The sequence below is a fragment of the Denticeps clupeoides genome, chromosome 14 (assembly GCF_900700375.1).
Source record: "Denticeps clupeoides chromosome 14, fDenClu1.1, whole genome shotgun sequence".
NCBI classification, from domain to species: Eukaryota; Metazoa; Chordata; class Actinopteri; order Clupeiformes; family Denticipitidae; genus Denticeps; species Denticeps clupeoides.
Genome location: NC_041720.1, coordinates 959,367 through 978,209, shown reverse-complemented (window position 1 = coordinate 978,209; position 18,843 = coordinate 959,367). Strand labels below are relative to the sequence as shown.

The window sequence follows — 18,843 nt, the reverse complement described above, 5'->3', positions numbered from 1 at the left end:
GTTTGTTTTTTTAAACGTATTTTTTATTAGCGCCACGCCCCTCCCCGGGTTAATGTAAAACCACACTTCCCAGAAGTCCCTGCGCTCCACACGTACTGCTGCCAACTTGCTCTGCGTCCAGCATCTTCTCGGCTCCTACCGACCTTTAACTGGACCAGCGGTGAGAGTTTATTCCTTTATTCTTGTGGGGCTTTTCGCCGCAGTGATGCGACACGCCGCGGCTGCTTGTCAATTGCTCGTCGCCGTGTTTTAGTTTAGTTTTAGCTGCAAGTTAAAACTTGGCGTTTCCGTGCGGTGCAGTGTGGTGACGCAACGCGGGATTCTTATCAGCTGCAGCCGGGACTGCATGTAGGTGACAGGGCGCGACTTTCATCACCACAGAATATACTTACAGCCTTTATTATACATTTACAGCATTTCCAGAGCTCCTTACAATCAGTAGTGACAGGGACAGTAAGTGGGGTTCGAACCTGGGTCTTCTGGTTCATAGGCGAGTGTGTTACCCACTAGGCTACTACCAGCCTACAATCAGTAGTTACAGGGACAGTCCCCCCCTGGAGACACTCAGGGTTAAGTGTCTTGCTCAGGGACACGATGGTAGTAAGTGGGGTTTGAACCTGGGTCTTCTGGTTCATAGACGAGTGTGTTACCCACTAGGTTAGTAAAACCAGCAGTGTAGTGAGCAGGATCTGGCGCTGAAAGAGAAAAGCTTTGTCATGCGTTTCAGCCTTTGTCAAATCTATTCTTTACCTAATCCTGCCGGGCGTGTTGGCCGCCGGTCTGGAGTGGCCTGTTCGCTTGCTGTGTGGCTGCAGGTTTGAAGGCTCCTCGCCGTGCTTCTGTCCGGTGCCATGCTCCTCGAGGTCCTGCTGGCGCTCGTCCTGGGCGCCGTAGTCCTGCTGGTGCTGAGGAGAAGCAAGGCCGCGGTCCTGAAGACAGAAGATGGCTGGTGGGGCGCCGGCTCTCCTCCGGCGGGAGCGGAGGACGAGAGCATCCGGCCCTTTCGAGTAGAAACCTCCCGGGAGGAAATCGAGGTCTCGGAGAGCTCCCCACAAATCCTTATACGCCGCGTTTCAACACGCGCCGCTTGATCGTTCCGAATATTTACCTGCCCGTTTTAGGATTTGCAGCGGAGAATTGACCAGACACGGCCTGTTCCTTCTCTGGAGGACAGTCAGTTCAACTACGGCTTCAACTCCACTTACCTCCAGAAGGTCGCGGCCTACTGGAGGAACGAGTTCAACTGGAGCAAGCAAGTGGACAAGCTGAACCAATATCCCCACTTCAAAACCAAAATCGAAGGTGAGATCCTCACGAGACGCCCCTAAAGGTGCAACACGGGGGGGCACGGCACACCAGGAGTGGAGCCCTGCACCCCTCTTATTAACCGGACTGGGCGGGCACCCTTTCATGTTCGTCCCGGCAAATAAAACGCGCGGTCATGCTGCGAACTCGCCACGCTCGGTGGTTTCATTATCATGGTTATGCAAGCGGACACAACTTTTTAAAAATATTTCAGGACTCCCCGGTGTCATTTTTATATTTATATGGTTCATTTGTCATATTGTATTCGTTATTTTTCACCACAATTACACAGTGTTTAGGTGAGAAAAACACGTTTATATCGACTAGCCGAGACGACCAGCACCTTTAAGAAGTAGTTGAAAACCCACTTATTCAAAAAATATTTCAGACAAATCTAACACTTACACACACACTCACACACACACACACACACACACACACTCACAAAATAAATGTAAAACATTTCTTTTCTTCGTCTGGCACTTAACAATATCCGAGCGTGTTCTTTTTCTGACACGTTCGGCCTTATCAGGGAGGGCTCTTAGTTTTCTTACCTCAAAATCTATAGAAACCGAACGAGAATTGCTGGTGTCCTCCTCTTGTAAGTCGCTTTGGATAAAAGCGTCTGCAAAGTAAAGTAAAGTAAAGTTTATAGTGGAAAACATGGAATTCAGAAGAATTGAAATGGAAAAATAGGGTCCTGTTAATCCGGTATCAGAACTGCCGTTTTTTCCCACGTTCCCTGCATGAATTGAGCCGTTTTAATATATCGTTACAGGGATCGATGTCCACTATGTTCACGTAAAGCCCAAGAACCTTCCGGAGGGCAGGACTGCTGTGCCGCTAATTATGGTGCACGGCTGGCCCGGATCTTTTTACGAGTTCTACGGAATTCTGCCCCTTCTCACCGAGCCCGCTAATGCGGACGACGTCGCCTTCGAGGTCATTTGCCCCTCCATTCCAGGCTACGGCTTTTCCGAGGCCCCGCGTAAGAAAGGTGCGTGGACACGGCTAGGCGTGCCGCAGGCGCGTGCCGCGGGCGTCGCCATCGCTAACATGCGCCTGTGTTCCGGCCGGCCAGGTTTCAACTCGGTCTGCGCCGCTCGAGTCTTCCTCAAGCTGATGAGGAGGCTGGGCTTCGGCCGCTTCTACGCTCAAGGAGGCGACTGGGGCTGGCAGATCACCACCAACATGGCGCAGCTGGACCCCACGTAAGCTCACGGCAGGCCCAGTTCTGGAGCGTGAAAATGAGATATTTCTCCCTCGGTTTGCCACTAGCAGAGCGATCAAATTCATGCGTTCTCGTGTTTTGACTACAGCAGCGTAAAGTACTGCTCCAGTACTGCTCGCCTGGTCCCTCCATCGCTCGTCTAGACTCTTCTCCGTCTTGGCCCCTCGGTGGTGGAATGAACTTCCAGCTCAGTCACTGAGCACCTTCACACGGCAGCTCAAGACCTTCCTCTTTAGAGAAGATTTAGATGAACTTGTAACCTTCTTCTTGTCTGACTTCTGTATAGAAACTAGAACAGAGTGAATAAAAAGATTGTATTCATAGTTGGGGGTCCTAGTGAACCAGAACTGACCACTTCATCCATGGTGACATGGAAGCACGGTGTAAGTCGCTCTGGATACGGGCGTCTGGTAAATGCCGTAAATGTGAATGTAGACGTGTATTAGTGTCGTACACATTAGATTTCGTGTTGAGGATGTGAGTGGAACGTCTGCGTAAAGATTGTCCGTTTGGATCAGGCCACGAGTCTGTGGCGGCCAGTCACTGCCCCTTCATTGCTGCCGAGTGGCGTAGGATCACCGTCAGCGAGGTAGAACATTGTCCTCGGTTGACTTGGTTCTCGTCCTTTGCTACAGGGCGGTAAAAGGTCTGCACATCAACTTCGCCCCCGTGGAAAACGTCGGCCCGCTCGTCATCCTGTCCATCCTACTGGGCCGCCGGTTCCCCGGCCTGTTCGGCTTCACAGAGCTCGACGTGAAGAGACTGTACCCCCGCGTGGAGAAGATGCTGGTGGAGCCGTTAAAGGAGACGGGGTACTTTCACATCCAGGCCACCAAACCAGACACAGCAGGTGACTGACGCACCGCGTTCCTTCCAGACGGTCCTGGTCAAAGTCTCACTTTTATCACGTCTGGTTCAGGGCGCGGACTCAACGACTCCCCCGTTGGCCTGGCCGCCTACATATTGGAGAAGTTTTCTACCTGGACAGACCATGAGTTCAGGAACCTTGAGGACGGAGGGCTGGAGAGGTGAACCGGACAAGATGTTATTAACGTTGACCAGCCAGTGGATTTTTTTTTCTTGACTTTTCTTGTTTTTCTCCTAGAAAATTTTCCCTGGAGGACCTTCTGACCAACGTGATGATCTACTGGACAACTGGCTCCATCACTTCTTCAATGAGATTCTACAAGGAGAATTTTGCCAAAGGCTTCTACCCGCCTCACGCCAGGTACGATAGTCAGATGTTCAGGGTGGCTGGTAGTAGCTCAGATGCCCGTCTATAAACCAGAAGACCACAAAGTCCCAGGTTCTATGAAAATTTCAACATCATCTCCACAGGATCCCCGTGACCGTGCCCACTGGCGTGGCCGCCTTCCCCAACGAGCTGATGCACACGCCCAAGCTGTGGGCCAAGCAGAAGAACCACAAGCTGAAGACCTACACCACCATGGCCCGCGGAGGACACTTTGCCGCCATGGAGGAGCCGGGGCTCATGGCGCAGGACATCCAGAAGTTCATCAAGGTCGTGGAGGGGAAGAAGTAGGCCGGGACCAGATGCAGGTCCGCTCGCGCTCCTCATTATCCTCGCCAGCCCACGAACAAGGAATGCGCGGCCAGATGGATGGCCGCGAGCCGCAGAAAAGATTGCGAATATATATTATCCGTACGTTTAATCCATAAATTACTTTCTTGCAGTAGTTTGGCGGCGATTGTAGAGCAACAGCTGCGACGCGGCCGCTTTTTACATTTCTGCGCGTTTCATTCACACGAATATTTGAATCTAATTCGTCTGTCTGATTGTCTGATTCACGCTTTTTTCCTTCTGATTTAATAAAAGAACTCCAGTCGGCTCTTGCTTGTCGGTCTTGTCTGTTTTTTTTTTTTTTGGCACCGTGGTAACAGCTGCGGTAAAAGCCTGGTCACAGTGACAAGGCTTCGCAAGCTCGCCTCCACAGGTCAGAGGTCAAGGTAGTACCCTTTCCCAGGCGCGGCCGGGGACACCAGCGGGTTCCCCTGAGGCTGCTCCCTTGGCAGCGCTACGCCCGTGGGAGGCGAGGGGGCCGTGACGGCGCAGATAACGGGACGCTTGAAGATGTCCGCATTACCTCACCAGATAAGGGCAAGGCGAGGGAAGAGGATGCGGGCCTCCGGGCGGAGATGGGCGGAGACAGCCTCCTCGCGCAGCTCTTCAGAGGGGCTCGTACGGCACCGCCACAGAGCTGCCGAGCGTTCTTAATGGACGAGAGCGCGCAGGAGGACACCGTGCCCACCCCGGCCAAGATGGGCGCCGCGAGGGAGGCGAGGCTGCTCGGCAAGAGACGCGGCCCGTCGGCACGGAAACAGGCCAAGAAGTGGGTGAGTTGGACCTGCGGAGGCTCTCAAGACGCGGAAATGCTGCCGAATGCTGCTCCCGTAGTGTGAACCGCGTCTTTCTGCTCAGACGGACCCGGACGCGGGGGCGAAGAGCCACACGTCCCCCGAGAACGCGGCGAGGGAGAGGAGCCGCGTGAGGAACCTGCGCGAGGCCTTCCACAGGCTGCAGGCGGCCCTGCCCTCCGTGCCCCCCGACACCAAGCTGTCCAAGCTGGACGTGCTCGTCCTGGCCGCCAACTACATCGCCCACCTGACCGAGGTCCTGGACCAGGGCGCCGCCCTGAACGAGTACCCCAGCAGAGCCGGGGGCTTCCTGCACCCAGTCAAGGTAGGGCCCCAGATCCTCATAGCATGAGCGCTGGATCAGACCGAGCGCGCTGACCGTCCTGTAATGTCCCCCTTCAAAGAAGTGGCCAATGCGCTCCCTGCTGTACTGCGGAAGCGTGGGGGAGCTGCTGACGGGCGTCCCGGCCAACCAGGACGATTCCGCCACGTCCACACCGGTGGCCGGCGTGGACTCTCTTCCTGCACTTTAAACCTTCTATATGCAATGTTCATGAAATTGAAATATTTAGGGGGTTCCTGCTGATTCACAGCTGATGCATCAGGAAAATTAAATCTTCATTCATAGTCATTGCAAACAAGGTTCTTTTTTTTTTTTTAATAAAATTTGGAAAATAAAATATTCTCTCTTGCTCTTAAGGAAAAAGAATAAAAATAAAAGCCACTTTTTTTTTTATTTGACTTTGCAGCAAATGTGTTTATTGCACCCTAAAATATGAATATCTAGTTGTGTAAGATAAAGGAGAGACGTTATCAGCGGCCTGCTCTGAATGGGAGTAAATGGACGGTCTGATTAACACGAGGGGAGGAATGTTGTGGGAACTCCTGGCAACGGCGAGTCCAGCTGAGCGCCTCGGAGTTTCGACCTCGTGAATGTTCCGCTGCTCGTGCTTTTAAAATTAGGGGGGAAAGTGGAAGCCTAAGCCAGTTTATCACATGGTGTATTCCAAGGACGTTCAGAAAGTCCCCACAGGGAATAAATGCATATTTGAGAACAAGCACGCAGAAGGAAGGTTAGTCTCTTCGTAATTGGACGAAAGACCAGATTTCATCTTTTTTTTTTTTTAAATGTTTTTTTTATTTGCTTGTCTCCCCCTTTGCACAACTTGGGCTCAAGTCCATCGGCAAAAAGGTGCAGCGGTCAAGGCTAACCCCATAAATCTGTCTGGTCCGTGGATAATCCTCTTTTCCCGCATATTAATGGGTAAATTGGACTGGCCAACCCGCGCTACTAAGACAGGGGTCACGGGGCGGGAGGTCAAGCGGCAACCACGTGAGAATTGCACAGCGTGCCACTGCATTAGCACCAGCCGGACGAAGGCCAGTGGTCAGCCTCTCAGCGGCAGCGTAATTAAACCGGCCCGGCGGGATTTATGCTGCACCCTGGCCACACTCCCCGCCTTGGCCTGACCGGAGCGCGGGAGGAAGGCACAACTCACGGAGAGCGAAGGAGTCTGCGGCTCGTGGGAGACGGACGCGCTGCGGCGTCCAAGACTGCACTTTCCTTCCAAATAAGCATCGGCTTTCATCCTCCCGCCGCTGTTTACCCCGGCTTCCTGTACAGCCTGTTCGCACCGAGGCCTCCGGCCCACGTGAGTGACGTCTCGCAGGACGGACCTGGGGACGTTCTCCGGTCTGGGACACTCTGATGCAACATCAGTCTTTATTAATATGGAGCTTTCTACAGAGCGCCGAACGTATAGAACGATGCTCAGAAAAAATCATACTATTAAAAACCAGATCCCATAAAACACATTGGACAGCAGGTTTTTATTCTTCAAAATACTACAAACACTTGATTCCATTACTGTTACATATAGAATTTCATCTGGTGGCACAGAGTGGATCTTCATACAACAAGAAGAATTATTACGTCTTAAAAAAAAAAAAAAAAAAACTCATCGCTATTTAGACGAACAGCGGTGCCTCTTCGTGTGCTTTACCAAGTTCGCGTTGAACTCCAGAGACCAGCGAAGAGGCGGTGAATGAAGGCACGGCCAAAGCAGTAAGCTGGTCAGATTTCACTGCTTGTGGAATTTGGAATGGACACGAGAGGGAAATGGAAAATAATTTCAAAAATAAATATCAGCGCAACGTAATATTTATTTCCGTCGCGACGACTTGGGTGAAGAGATGGTTGGACAAGCCTTTTATAGTGTGACTACTTCCTCGAAGTCCTGTTTCGATTAGAGAAATAACCAATGGGGTGTGGGCGTGTCCTGCAAACACTTCAACCGACCTGACCGGTCAGCAACAAAAGATCAATTTAGCTAGATGGTTTAACCAAAGAATAGGTCAAGTGGGGGGGACGTCAACTGTAGGGCCTGTCAAAGCCCATTGAGACGTACTGTATGTGATTTTGGGCTACACAAGAAATAAATGAATAGTCCTCAGGCTGATCTCGCTGACCTTTGAACTGCTTCTATTTCAAGGGTCCTACTCGAGTCGTCGTATTCAAGTAACTTCAGGCACAAGACATCAAACGAAACCAAATATAAATGCAAGTCCAGCATTCAATATACACCAGTAATAAAAAATATACACATCTTCTCTGCTCTGCATATTTGGACACAGTGTACAGGGTTTTTTTCTTGTTTCTTTAGGACTGAGAACCATCGCTTTTTAAGGCCAACCTCGGAGAACCGAGACACGCGTTCTGTTTCGTACCAGACTTGGAGAAGGTCTGAGGAGGTCCAGTTCATAGGCTGGGAATTAAAATACACGCTCATTTAGAGAAGATTGATAGGATCTGTGCTTCCATAAATCATCAGTGTTCCTGTAAACACGTTCATCTTCAAGCGGCCTGCTGCTATACTTAGTGTTGAGAGAATAGTCTCGCTTCTGGCCAAGTCTGTTCAAAAATGCCCCAATCCTCCCAGAACAGTATAAAAAAAAAAAAAAAAAAAAGTCATAAAAATACTAAATCAGTTTACAAGATCTTTTAAAAAATGTACAGAAAATCGGTCACAACACGTCTGAAAGTAGAACCTTTAAAATCTCCTCATGGACTCAACATTCCATCCAGCATCACAATAAAAGGCAGGTCAAGACTTTATGGCTTAAGAGAGGTCCGGTTCTTCATGCTGAACCTTGATGAGATGATGGAGAATGTTCCTCACAAAAAGACAACCAACCCGAACAGAAAATAGTCCACAATTACCACACGCAACACGGAGAACACACAAAAACAACACAGCACCGGGCTGCCATGCCAACCCCACGAGAACGTCAACTACATGCCACGTCCAGGACAGCCATGGAGATGGAAAGGAGGGCTAGGACCAGTTTCCATGCGACGATGACAGCGACGCAGGAGGAGGAGTGATGACGACTGCACGGCTGGCGTCTGTGCAGCAGGTATTGAACCCTTATTATCATCATCATCATCATCATCATTATTATTCCCGCATTGAGGCATAAGACCTGATCTGAGAACAGCTAAGACATGAATATTAAAGGGGAGACGTGGAAATACGAGAAGGACTCGGGACGAACGCTTGATGAATGATGACGGGTAGAATGACACGTTACTTATGGTCCTGTCGAACCCATTTGGCACGTTGCCGTTCCTGAAAGGCTAAAGCGCTTCTGATTGGCTCAATTTGTGTCCTGAAAGCTCAGTCCTCAGCCCCATTCAGACCTCAGCAGTCAGAGGTGAGAGAACGTTGGTCCAAGGTCGTTGCAATAAAAAAAAAAAAAAAAAAAAAAAAAAAAACAGACTAGAAATGTAATAAAATAAGAACATGGACACTTTGGACACATGGACACTTTAAGATTTCAGGTTTTCAGATGAAGATGGTCGCTTCCATGGTTCTTTTTTTCTTCTCACATGAGTCTAGCTCTTTCCGAACCTACTTAAACGAACCAAATGAATGCACCAACCAGGCATAACACTGATGAACTGGTGAAAGTGGGACCTGGCTGTGGGAGCGCAGGAAGACATGGGACGGCTGCTCTCGTGGGATGTTTCCAGTCTGCAGCGTTCAGGACCTTCCAAAGGTGTTCCAAGGGGCCTGAGAAGGTCGTGGGCAGCCACTTCACGGAGACCGGTGGCAGTACAGGCTGACTCTGCAAAAATGGTTCAAATTCTCCAGATCTAGCAACTCTGACCCATTCAGGGGTCTAGTGGAGGCCACGCCAAGATGGGTCAGAGGGGACCTCCTGGATTTAGGCAGGTGACAGGTGAATGGATTCTATGTTCTAGTGAACCATGCCTGTTCCGTTCTCTTTTATCTTCTGCCGCACACCAGGCAGTGCAGATGCTCGAACCTGCAAACACGACGTTCCACAGTTGTGGAATAAAATGATATTTGAAGAAACTATTAAATGACTCGGGGACTGGAAAACACGTAGACACCTCGACAAGAAGCTAAACAGAGACCGTGGCCTCATCTTCACCCTCGTCCACCGCTCTACTTCCACAAGCCTGGTGGTGGGGATACGAGGTCACAAGGCCGTCTCCTGTACCATGTGGGTCAAAGGACATGAGATGGTCTCTTCATCCGCCCCTGCTGAGGTCTCCCCTTCGCCCAGTTTTTCCTCTTCTTTGGGGTGAGCTACACCGTTGTTCTCCTTCTGCGCCATCTGGTAGGGCTGTCTGTCTATCATCTTCGACTGCAGGTGGAAGAAAGAATAAAAAAAAAAAAAAAAGAAAATTTTATTATTTTTTATACATAGTTTTTCCACTCATTTGCACACATTCACCCCACCTGTTACACATATTTTATGTTAAAGACGTAAAAGTGTAATGTTTGCAATATTTGCATATTGGTTTTCATTGTATAATTTCAATATTTGCAATATTGTGGTCTGTAGCAGTCGCAAAAAAGCATTTCACTGCATACCATACTGTGCATGACTGTGTATGTGACAAATAAAATTTGAATTTGAATTACTGCAGGTTCGTCACCTTGTCCTCCAGTGGCATAATGCAGCAGAGCTTCTCCCTGAATCGTTCTGGCAGGAAGAACAGCAGGTTCCCCAGCAGTGGGTACACGGTGCCTGGGGTCAACTCCTTCTCATTCATGGGACCTGGGATGTTTGAGCGTCGATTACCCACAATGCAGCAATACAGCACTTATTTGATACAGATGATTAAAATGCGATGTCCTACCAGTGAGGAGGCTCACCACCAGCCCCACCAGCACCACGGTGGTGGAGTTATGAGCGCTGTACCACATGTAGGACAGGGAGTACAGGGCCTGCAGTCCACTGGGCCTGACAAGCACACGACAAAGTTAATAATCCACTTACACATTTTACATGCTGGTGACATTATATGGTAAAAATTCTGATCGATCATTCTACATTTCACTGTATATATATTTTTTTTTTACATTTGAACTATTAGTATGTTAATAATGAGTTTGGACTGACCTGGGCTTCAGAGTGACAGGGCCCATGGTTGTCATGGCGACAGCAGTCACATTGGGCACAGTGACATTCAGCGGCGGCAGAGGGGCGCTGGCCGACACGCGACCGACGAAGCTGCCGATGCCCACCCAGAAAGCCATGAGCAGGCCGGCCACCAGGCCCGTCACGGCGCCCTGCGGGGACGCTAATTAATTCGGAAATTCGTTTCTTGGTGTCATGGTCTGGCCAGAGCTGCACTTACGATGGAGTTAGCCCAGGGGAAGAACATTCCCAGACAGAACAGGCCAAGGAGCGGACCACCCACCATCCCGAAAATACTGAGCGCCGCCTGAAGCAGGAAGTGGAGCGAGTGGGAGAAGACAGGCAACAGTTCACCATCGAGAACATCCTGCCGAATGCATTCCAGAGCATGTCCAGCGAGGAGACCTCACCTGCAGCACGGAGCCCATCAGGGAGGCGATGTAGGCCATGGCCAGGCACACCAGGCCGTAACCCAGCGCTGGTGGAGGAATCGGGCCGGTCGGTCAGGCGGACTGAACTGTGTTTTTCAAGGTGGCGGAGGGGTGAAGTGCAGCACTCACCGAGGGCTTTGGAGATCAGCGTGGCCCGGGACTCCTTCATCTGGGGGAAGTGGGGCTTGATCAGGTCCTCCATCGTTACGGTCGCCAAGGAATTGAACGCAGATGAGATCGTGCTGCAGAGAGCGAGCAAATGTGCATGGAGCACGGATCCTAGAGCTGTAATCTGGCCTAAAAACTACTGGGTGGTAGTAGCCTAGTGGGTAACACACTCAACTATGTACCAGAAGACCCAGGTTCGAACCCCACTTACTACCATCGTGTCCCTGAGCAGGACACTTAACCCTAGGTGTCTCCAGGGGGGGGGGACTGTCCCTGTAAGTCGCTGTAGATAAGGGCGTATGGTAAATGCCCTAAATGTAAAAAGTTAGGCCCGACCCGACAAGTCCAGCTTTTTAAAAGCTGAGGGACAAAGCGGGAAAAGGAAACGTGCGGCTTTATCGCCAGGGTAACCGCATCCATTTCACCTCCTCGCATCTCTCTCACGGTAATTAAAGAGCATCACCTGACGACGGTGGCCGATTTATTTCATAAAACCAATTAGCATTCAGTAAAACAAATTGTGAACATGCGAAACAGATGTACAAGCAGAAAGGACAGGTACTACAGACCAGACCGCTCGTTTACCGACTCGTTTAACAGCTCTATCGCCCGCTACGGTCTCACCTCAGAGCCCCGCTGAACAGACAGGCTACAAACAGTCCTGGAAGGCCGGGGAGCTGTCCCAGCACGTCCATGACGAAGTACAGCACCATCTAGAGGAGAGAAATAAAAAAAAAAAAAAAGACCACGTAGGAGGGACATTATTCAATAAAGATTTTAATTTCAGCCAAATGAAGTGGAAGTTCATTTCCCACTTACTACCATCGTGTCCCTGAGCAGGACACTTAACCCTAAGTTGCTCCAGGGGGGACTGTCCCTGTAAATTCTGACTAAGTCGCTCTGGATAAGGGCGTCTGGTAAATGCTCTAAATGTAAAATGAAGTGGAACAATATGTAAAAAATTGACCACTACAGTACTCACTAAACTACAGTATGTCACTAAAGTGAGACATTTCTGTTAATATTTTATTATCTCTTTCCTTGGCTGAAGATGCGACACTTTTATAGAATGTAACGTAGTTGGTGTCCAGCTTGTATAACGGTGTAAATTTACTAAAATAGCGCAACACACAGACGTTAATGTCTAAACCGCTGGCAACATGGCACCCTGGAGACGTGGCTTGAGGCCAAGGGCCATTTCCACCAACTGATGTAGGGGTGCTAGTAGTGTCCCTGAGCAAGACACTTAACCCTGAGTGTCTCCAGGGGGAGACTGTCCCTGTAATGACTGATTGTAAGTCGCTCTGGATAAGGGCGTCTGGTAAATGCTGTAATATTTTTGTTCCCCCTCCATCTTTCATTTAATATGTCTGAATTATTATAATGTGCTCCCGAAGACAAACCTGGTCATTGGTCTTCACATAGCCCTTATCGAGAGGACTCTCCTCCCCGTATCGAGCATACATGACCAGTCCCATCAAGCAGCCCAGCGTCAGCACGATCTGCTGGCATGGAAACACTGCATAGCACGACCTTGGAATAAAAATGGAAAGAAGAAAGAGCCACAACGTCACCTGAGCTGAACCACAGCCGCAGCACGGGCGGGAACCGCCTTCCCCGGTCACACTCACATGACGGCCTCCTTCTCGGTGCGGGAACTGAGGTACCGCTGCACCTGGGCCTGGTTCACCCCATACAGGGCCAGCATGAGGAAGACGCCCCCCACCCCCAGGGTCCAGAAGGTGTGCCGCTCCAGGGGGTCGGGGTTCAGGCTGTGGGAGAATCAGACGAGCGGCGCTTTATAAACTACAGAGCGGTAGAGCAATTACTGGCCGGTTTACATTTACCAGACGCCCTTATCCAGAGCGACTTACAGTCAGTAGTTACAGGGACAGTCCCCCCCTGGAGACACTCAGGGTTAAGTGTCTTGCTCAGGGACATGATGGTAGTAAGTGGGGTTTGAACCTGGGTCTTCGGGTTCATAGGCGAGTCTCCAGGGTGCCATGTTGCCAGCGGCTTAGACATTAACGTCTGTGTGTTAAGTTGTTTTAGTAAATTTACGCCGCTGTACAAGCTGGACACCGACTACGTTACATTCTATAAAAGGGCGACATGGGCGGCTGACATCATGGCTGCTTCGGAGATTCTCTGACTGGCTGGAGCGGCACGAAGTAGCTCTCGTTCATGCCAGAGGGGGCGTTCGCCCAGGGACCGAACAGGCCAGGAGGTGTCTGAACAGCCATGTTGTTCACGTTCTGCTGCACAAATCGTGCAAGAAGACCCCTCTGGGGGGCGTTCACTCGGAGACGGCGTAAAACGGGGTTCCCGCGTATCCGTGTGGACTGGCGAAAACGCGGACGTGTCAGCCCGCCTTCCAACCTGACCTTTAACCCCAAACGCGTCCTGCACACCACAATGGCGGTGAACACGCTCCTCTCTACGCCGCACATTTCTAACCAAAAGACGAGGCTGGAGAACAACGACGCGTTTAACTAGACGCCGAAGAAGGCGAGCGGGGAGTTACAGCGCCACCTACAGGTGTGGAGGGGGGTTAAAGCAGCGTGTGTGGACGGCAACATTTCAGGTAAAGCTTCCATGCAGGTTTTTTTTTACAAACCAAGAACCAAATTCTCTTCATTTTATTTACGGCTGCCGTTTCCAGACCTAAAACGAGTCTGCATGAATTCATGAGATCACTCACATACTTAGAATCGCAATAAATGCAATTCTAATTCTGAAACCTCTACTTGCTGTACAATCATAGGGAACCATAAGAAATAATCAGCGTTATTGTCACCCCTTTACCTGCCTAGGCCTTCACAGCGGTCATATCCGCAGTTTCCCGTGCGTTCTGAGAAAGAAATCTAATCAGTGTTCTTGAACCCGCCCCACGTGACTTTGGCACAATAAACCTCCAGATGAGGGACCGGTTTACTGCGTCTGGGTGCTGAGGACTCACTCCAAGCCCGCGATGCGACTCCCGTTGCGAGCCTTCCTCCACACCTCAGCGATGCCCCCCTCCTGGTGCGCGCCCACCACGATCACCGCCAGCTGCCCTGCGAACATGACGATGGTCTGGAACACGTCCGTCCAGATCACGGCCTTCAGGCCTCCCTGCCGCCACACGGAGCGTGGGAAGGTCAGAGGTCATCCGCGTCAAGCCTTCATTTAAAAGAACAAAGTAAATAAGTCTCACCAGCGTCGTGTACAAAGTGCAAACGAGCCCCATGGCCAGCACTGCCCCCCAGAGGTCAAATCCAGTCACTGCAAAAATATGAGCAAAAACCCACACACAATTAGTCCAATAATTGCATAAATTGATGCAAGGAAGCACAGAACAGACATCTGCTCAGGCTCATACCTGCATTTAGAGCCAGGGCCGGAGCATACAGCACCACTCCCATATAAATGACCTGCCAGAGGCAGAAGGATCCAGACAGCACAGTATAAATAAATACATTTATGTGGTCTTAAAGTCACAGTCAAGACACATAACACACCTTTACGCCGCTAAAATCACAGAAACAAATGGGAGGGAATAAATGCCTCTCACCATTTGGAATATGAAAGTCACAGTTCCACAAATCCGGACCGTCTTGTTAAAGCGGAGCTCGAGGTACTGTGTGGGGAGAGCAAACACACACACACACACACACACACACAGAGCCATCAGAGCGCATTCGTCATTCCTCACCGTGTCCCAGTTCCTACAATTAAAAAAACACTGAGGAGACCTCCTCTGCATTGCAAAAAGTAAAAAAAAAAAAAAAAAAGGTATCTGCATAAATGGACAATCAAACAGCAACCTTGTTTGCAAATTAGCCACTCCCCTTGGCCACTCCCCTCCCACTCCCAGGCGGTACCTGGTAGGCACTGGTGAGGCGGAGCCTGTAGAAGACCGGGATGAAGACATGGGCAGGGATGAGGAGGCCCAGGAAGTAGGAACACCCCAGGAACCAGTACTGGGTGCCGTGGGTGTAGATCTCGGAGGGCGCGCCCAGGATGGCCACGGCCGACTGGAAGGTGGCCAGCAGCGAGAGCGAGACGGGCAGGCAGCTCATGCTGCGGTCGGCCAGCAGGAACTCCTGCGTGGTCCGCTGGCGGCCGCCCGAGAAGGCGTAAAACAGGCCGATGCCGGAGGAGGCCACCAGCAGGAGGGCGAAGATCACGTAGTCCACGGTGGAGAAGTGCATCTGGACGACGTCTCCCATGTTCCTCCTTGCGGTAGGGGCGCAGCCCAAGTGGATCAGGACAGCGTCTGTGGATTCCAAACCATAGGTTTCCTTCTACTGTTCCTTGTTGGTGACTCTTGAAGGCGTCTGCAGGAATGGACGGGACTAGAAAGAGAATCAGGACGCTAGATTAGAACGATCGACTGCAAGCCGAGTGTGCAAGTGCTGCATCACAGATCACTTTCATGTTCATCATGGTCCTCTTGGAAGTTAGCATGTGCCAGCGAAATACTGCCCCCTAGATCTTCTACATTTCTCCTTTAACTTAACTTCAACTGTGACTTCAATCCGACCAACACTGTAGAACCGCTTTCTGTTTAAAGCTACCTTTGCTACCGCAGTAGTTATCAAATCCTCGGACTCCAGAGACGTTCCCAGGTCCTGATAAAAGCCCCTAATCAATTGAGTGATAGCGTGGAGGGTGATCTAGGTCAGCATAACCACCCCAACAACACCCAAGGAACATCTAAGGAACATCCACGGAAACAGTCGAGGTTGGAGATTTCATAAGGCATCTTAATTCACCTCCAACATCTTACAAAAAAATGCTAATCTAGCAAACGTAGGCTCAGAAAAGGAAGACCCGGTTGCTCCTACCTTTGGTCACGTCGGTGGACTGGAGAGAAAGCCTGTTGCTTCCACCGATGGGCGCTTATTAGTCAGGAGGCGGGAGTGACTTCCTCCAGGGAGCCAATCAGGAACAAGCGGGGAGGGGACACGTGGTGTTCTATTTTCAAGGCTGGACAATTGCAGTGATGCAAGCCACCTTTGTCCTAAATGCACCAAACAGAAGAGCGGTGAGCGCGCTTCCAAACAGGGACGCCGCGGGTCCGAGGACACGCCGAGAGCGGCCGAGGGGAGGGGGCGTGTCTTGTGACGCCAATTATGCGTGCTCGTGCCTGCCTCGTGTCCGCTCTAGTCAGTACGTACGAAGGATCCACATTACAGGAACTTCAGATAGATAATGTAATAAACCACTGGCCACTCTTATCTGTACATGGAAGAGCAACAACAACAGCACGGATGAAAGTCCCAAGATGAACCAGGAGCTCCAACGCCGTTCCAAAGTTCACGGTTAAAAAAGTGACTCTGCAGAAATAAGAACCCGCGCGGCGCTGGCGGTCACGCTCGGCTCTAAACCGGTGAGCCATTACGTACGGGGTCAGGTGCTCCTCAGCCCGGGTCCTCTGCTCCATTACTCCACAAACATTCAAAGCAGCGCGGCCCGAAACCGACACCCCTCTGGAAGAGAAATGGCGAGAGATATTCCTGAGGGGGGTCAAAGGGATGTGGATTCCCACGCTTTGATCTCCTCCGCGTAAACGGGATTACGGGAGCCACTCGGGGTCATCGCAGGAAAACGACCAGATTAACGTCACCAGAAGGACCCTTCAGAGCTAACTTAACGTGAGCAGGCTTCACACAACGTCACCGGGAACGGTCCTGCTTGAAGGACAGGTCGGGGTGTTTTTAATCTCCAAGAGTCTGAAGATGTTTTGTCTTAAGAGCTGGTTGGTGCTATTTTGTAGAGATAAAGTGACCTTCAGTGACATACCAGCGTTGTGTTAGTTTGCAATGGTGACAACAGAGTTTTATAAATCAGAAAAGCGAATTGTGGAAAACGGCTTTCTGCTTACGGACCACTGATTGTAAAGCACCATTCGCATTGGATGTGAAAAATCCCTGGCGGACTGTCCTTCTGATTCCCCTAAGTCGTGGTGATCAAGCCCGGTGTCATGGGCTCACTCCTGACCGGCCAATCTGAGTTTCCGTAATTCAGAAAGCACTAATAAAGGAGGAATTCTTCCCGGAAAGCCACGTCCCACGGTGAAGTTGATGAGCGGAAAGGAACGGTGTCGAGTCAGACCTGCTCCGCCCAGTAGACCAGCTGGAACCTGAAACGAGACACTGAGAAAACGGACTTGATGCCACTCAGCGTCACAGGAACTCTCAGCCCTGCAAAGTTCCCGCCGCGGCACACCGTTCAACCTAGCGCAAAGACAACGAACACGATCTTTCTGTAGCAGACGAACCGAGCGAGGAACTGAAGCCAAGTTCTACCATATTTCATCATCATTAACATGTACAATTTTAAAAATCACAGAAACAGAAGGACTGGCCACCTCAGCTGCCATGTTCTTGTGCTTTTTATACACGTTTCATAACGTACTGTATAAGCCTGTATCGGAACAGTCCATCGATCAGGAAATTGATTCGTTTGAAACCGTCAGCAGATGACTGGTGTAACCACATCAGTCAATAACTCATTTTGAGACCAACGTCATGGCCTTGACGATCCACCACATGCAACTGGCATCACGATATCCTTTTTTCTTTTACAATCCAGCAGTAGAGGACCTGGATGTCCCACGGTTGCCAGGCAACAAGAGCCCTGTAGATGTTGATGGCTTCTAGTAGACAACGACTAAAAGGACAACGCTCTTGAAACGGCGCTAATTTTAAGAAATATTCGTTTTGGCAATGTCAGATTTTTTAATGTTGTGCAGCAAATGTATTTGTATTCATGAAGTGAGTACACAGTTCAGAGGCCTGCAAGTTCTAATCCTACTGATGAGACGGTGTGCAGTCTGGTGTGCATCATTCAATCTGTCAAGAAACCAAAAAAAAAAAGACCCCCAACCTAATTTCACACAATAAATAGTCATTGCTTTCCCAGAACTATGATCAAACGCAGGGTCAACACTTGTTCCATATGATGGGATGGATGCTGCATAAATGTGGTGAAATACTGCCCCCTATCAAATTTACCAGGAGGGCACATCTGACACGTTGCGCCTTCAAGATGGGACATTAATCAGCACCAAACCACACGTTAAATATTTTAATTAGGAAAAGACGAAGACTTAATGCTCCCACACACGAGTCCACGTACAAACTACTGCAGGCTGAGAAGGACGGTATAGGGTGGTAGTAGCCTAGTGGGTACCACACTCGCCTATGAACCAGAAGACCCAGGTTCAAACCCCACTTACTACCATCGTGTCCCTGAGTGTCCCCAGGGGGGGGACTGTCCCTGTAACTACTGACTGTAAGTCGCTCTGGATAAGGGCGCCTGGTAAATGCTGGAAATATAAATGAGAAGGAACCTCAGCCAGTAATCGTACGAATTAACACAATCACAGAAATGCACGCTGATAAAACACCGACCGATTATTTTACGCGGTAAAAATGTAACCTGTAGGCCCCGAGGATGGCCTCTCAGTTACCATGGTAACGGGAGGTGGGCGGCGTCGCCGAGGTCCGTGACGTCACACGCGCTGGTCGTTTTAACTCCACGCCGGAAACGCGCTGTTTTTTTGGTTTTTTTTTACGAGCGCCCGCCGCCGAGTAATCGCCAGAAAGAATGATCGAGTAACCGCGGCCGTCTCGGGTGGCCCGTAAGGAGCTCTCGGCGACGGGACCGACCGCGACGCGGAAGAAGCCTCACCTGAGCGCCTGGCGGACTGCGGCTACGCGGCGAGGTCACGGCGGGGTCGCGCAGCGGAGGACCGCCCCTTCTCCTTGACAGCGAGCACGCGCGGCGGCGCTTCCGGCGCGGCGGATGCGCGTCACCGAGATATGGACGCGTGAACATTAGTTTTAATATCCGAAGGCAGGTGGATTGGCGGGAATCATTAAAAAAAAA

General features: G+C 50.5%; 4 protein-coding genes across 8 annotated transcripts in view; 2 read left to right on the top strand and 2 right to left on the bottom strand.

Annotated features, from left to right (window-relative positions):
* The window catches only part of LOC114802910 (delta(14)-sterol reductase-like), a 212,756-nt gene that overhangs the window by 76,814 nt on the left and 117,099 nt on the right, over positions 1–18,843 (bottom strand). The window lies entirely within an intron of this gene.
* ephx1 (epoxide hydrolase 1, microsomal (xenobiotic)) lies at positions 55–4,390 on the top strand. 3 transcript variants are annotated; one of them, XM_029002060.1, is made up of 9 exons: positions 55–160; positions 816–1,034; positions 1,122–1,302; positions 2,084–2,302; positions 2,387–2,516; positions 3,172–3,386; positions 3,456–3,564; positions 3,642–3,764; positions 3,875–4,390. In XM_029002060.1, exons 2-9 carry the CDS (start codon positions 852–854, stop codon positions 4,077–4,079), a joined length of 1,365 nt encoding a protein of 454 aa, XP_028857893.1. In that variant the 5' UTR covers positions 55–160; positions 816–851; the 3' UTR covers positions 4,080–4,390. The 3 variants fall into 3 exon arrangements, with proteins under 3 accessions (XP_028857893.1, XP_028857892.1, XP_028857894.1); XM_029002059.1 differs by having other exon boundaries at positions 75–160; positions 772–1,034; XM_029002061.1 differs by having other exon boundaries at positions 84–160; positions 787–1,034.
* On the top strand, positions 4,768–5,506 carry LOC114802925 (transcription factor 23-like). The gene is made up of 3 exons (XM_029002071.1): positions 4,768–4,891; positions 4,977–5,237; positions 5,317–5,506. Exons 1-3 carry the CDS (start codon positions 4,772–4,774, stop codon positions 5,443–5,445), a joined length of 510 nt encoding a protein of 169 aa, XP_028857904.1. The 5' UTR covers positions 4,768–4,771; the 3' UTR covers positions 5,446–5,506.
* On the bottom strand, positions 6,863–18,722 carry LOC114802909 (sodium-dependent multivitamin transporter-like). Of its 3 annotated transcripts, XR_003751823.1 has the most exons (18): positions 18,646–18,722; positions 15,795–15,970; positions 14,829–15,302; positions 14,519–14,584; positions 14,327–14,378; positions 14,162–14,229; positions 13,925–14,079; positions 12,597–12,737; positions 12,369–12,498; positions 11,590–11,678; positions 10,927–11,039; positions 10,777–10,844; positions 10,587–10,673; positions 10,349–10,518; positions 10,086–10,189; positions 9,882–10,003; positions 9,330–9,586; positions 6,863–9,241 (listed from the first exon to the last, which is right to left on the bottom strand). XR_003751823.1 is itself a non-coding variant. In XM_029002054.1 (17 exons), exons 3-17 carry the CDS (start codon positions 15,174–15,176, stop codon positions 9,419–9,421), a joined length of 1,881 nt encoding a protein of 626 aa, XP_028857887.1. In that variant the 5' UTR covers positions 15,177–15,302; positions 15,795–15,970; positions 18,646–18,722; the 3' UTR covers positions 6,863–9,418. The 3 variants fall into 3 exon arrangements, 2 of the variants coding, with proteins under 2 accessions (XP_028857887.1, XP_028857888.1); XM_029002054.1 differs by having other exon boundaries at positions 6,863–9,586; XM_029002055.1 differs by lacking the exon at positions 18,646–18,722 and having other exon boundaries at positions 6,863–9,586; positions 15,795–16,147.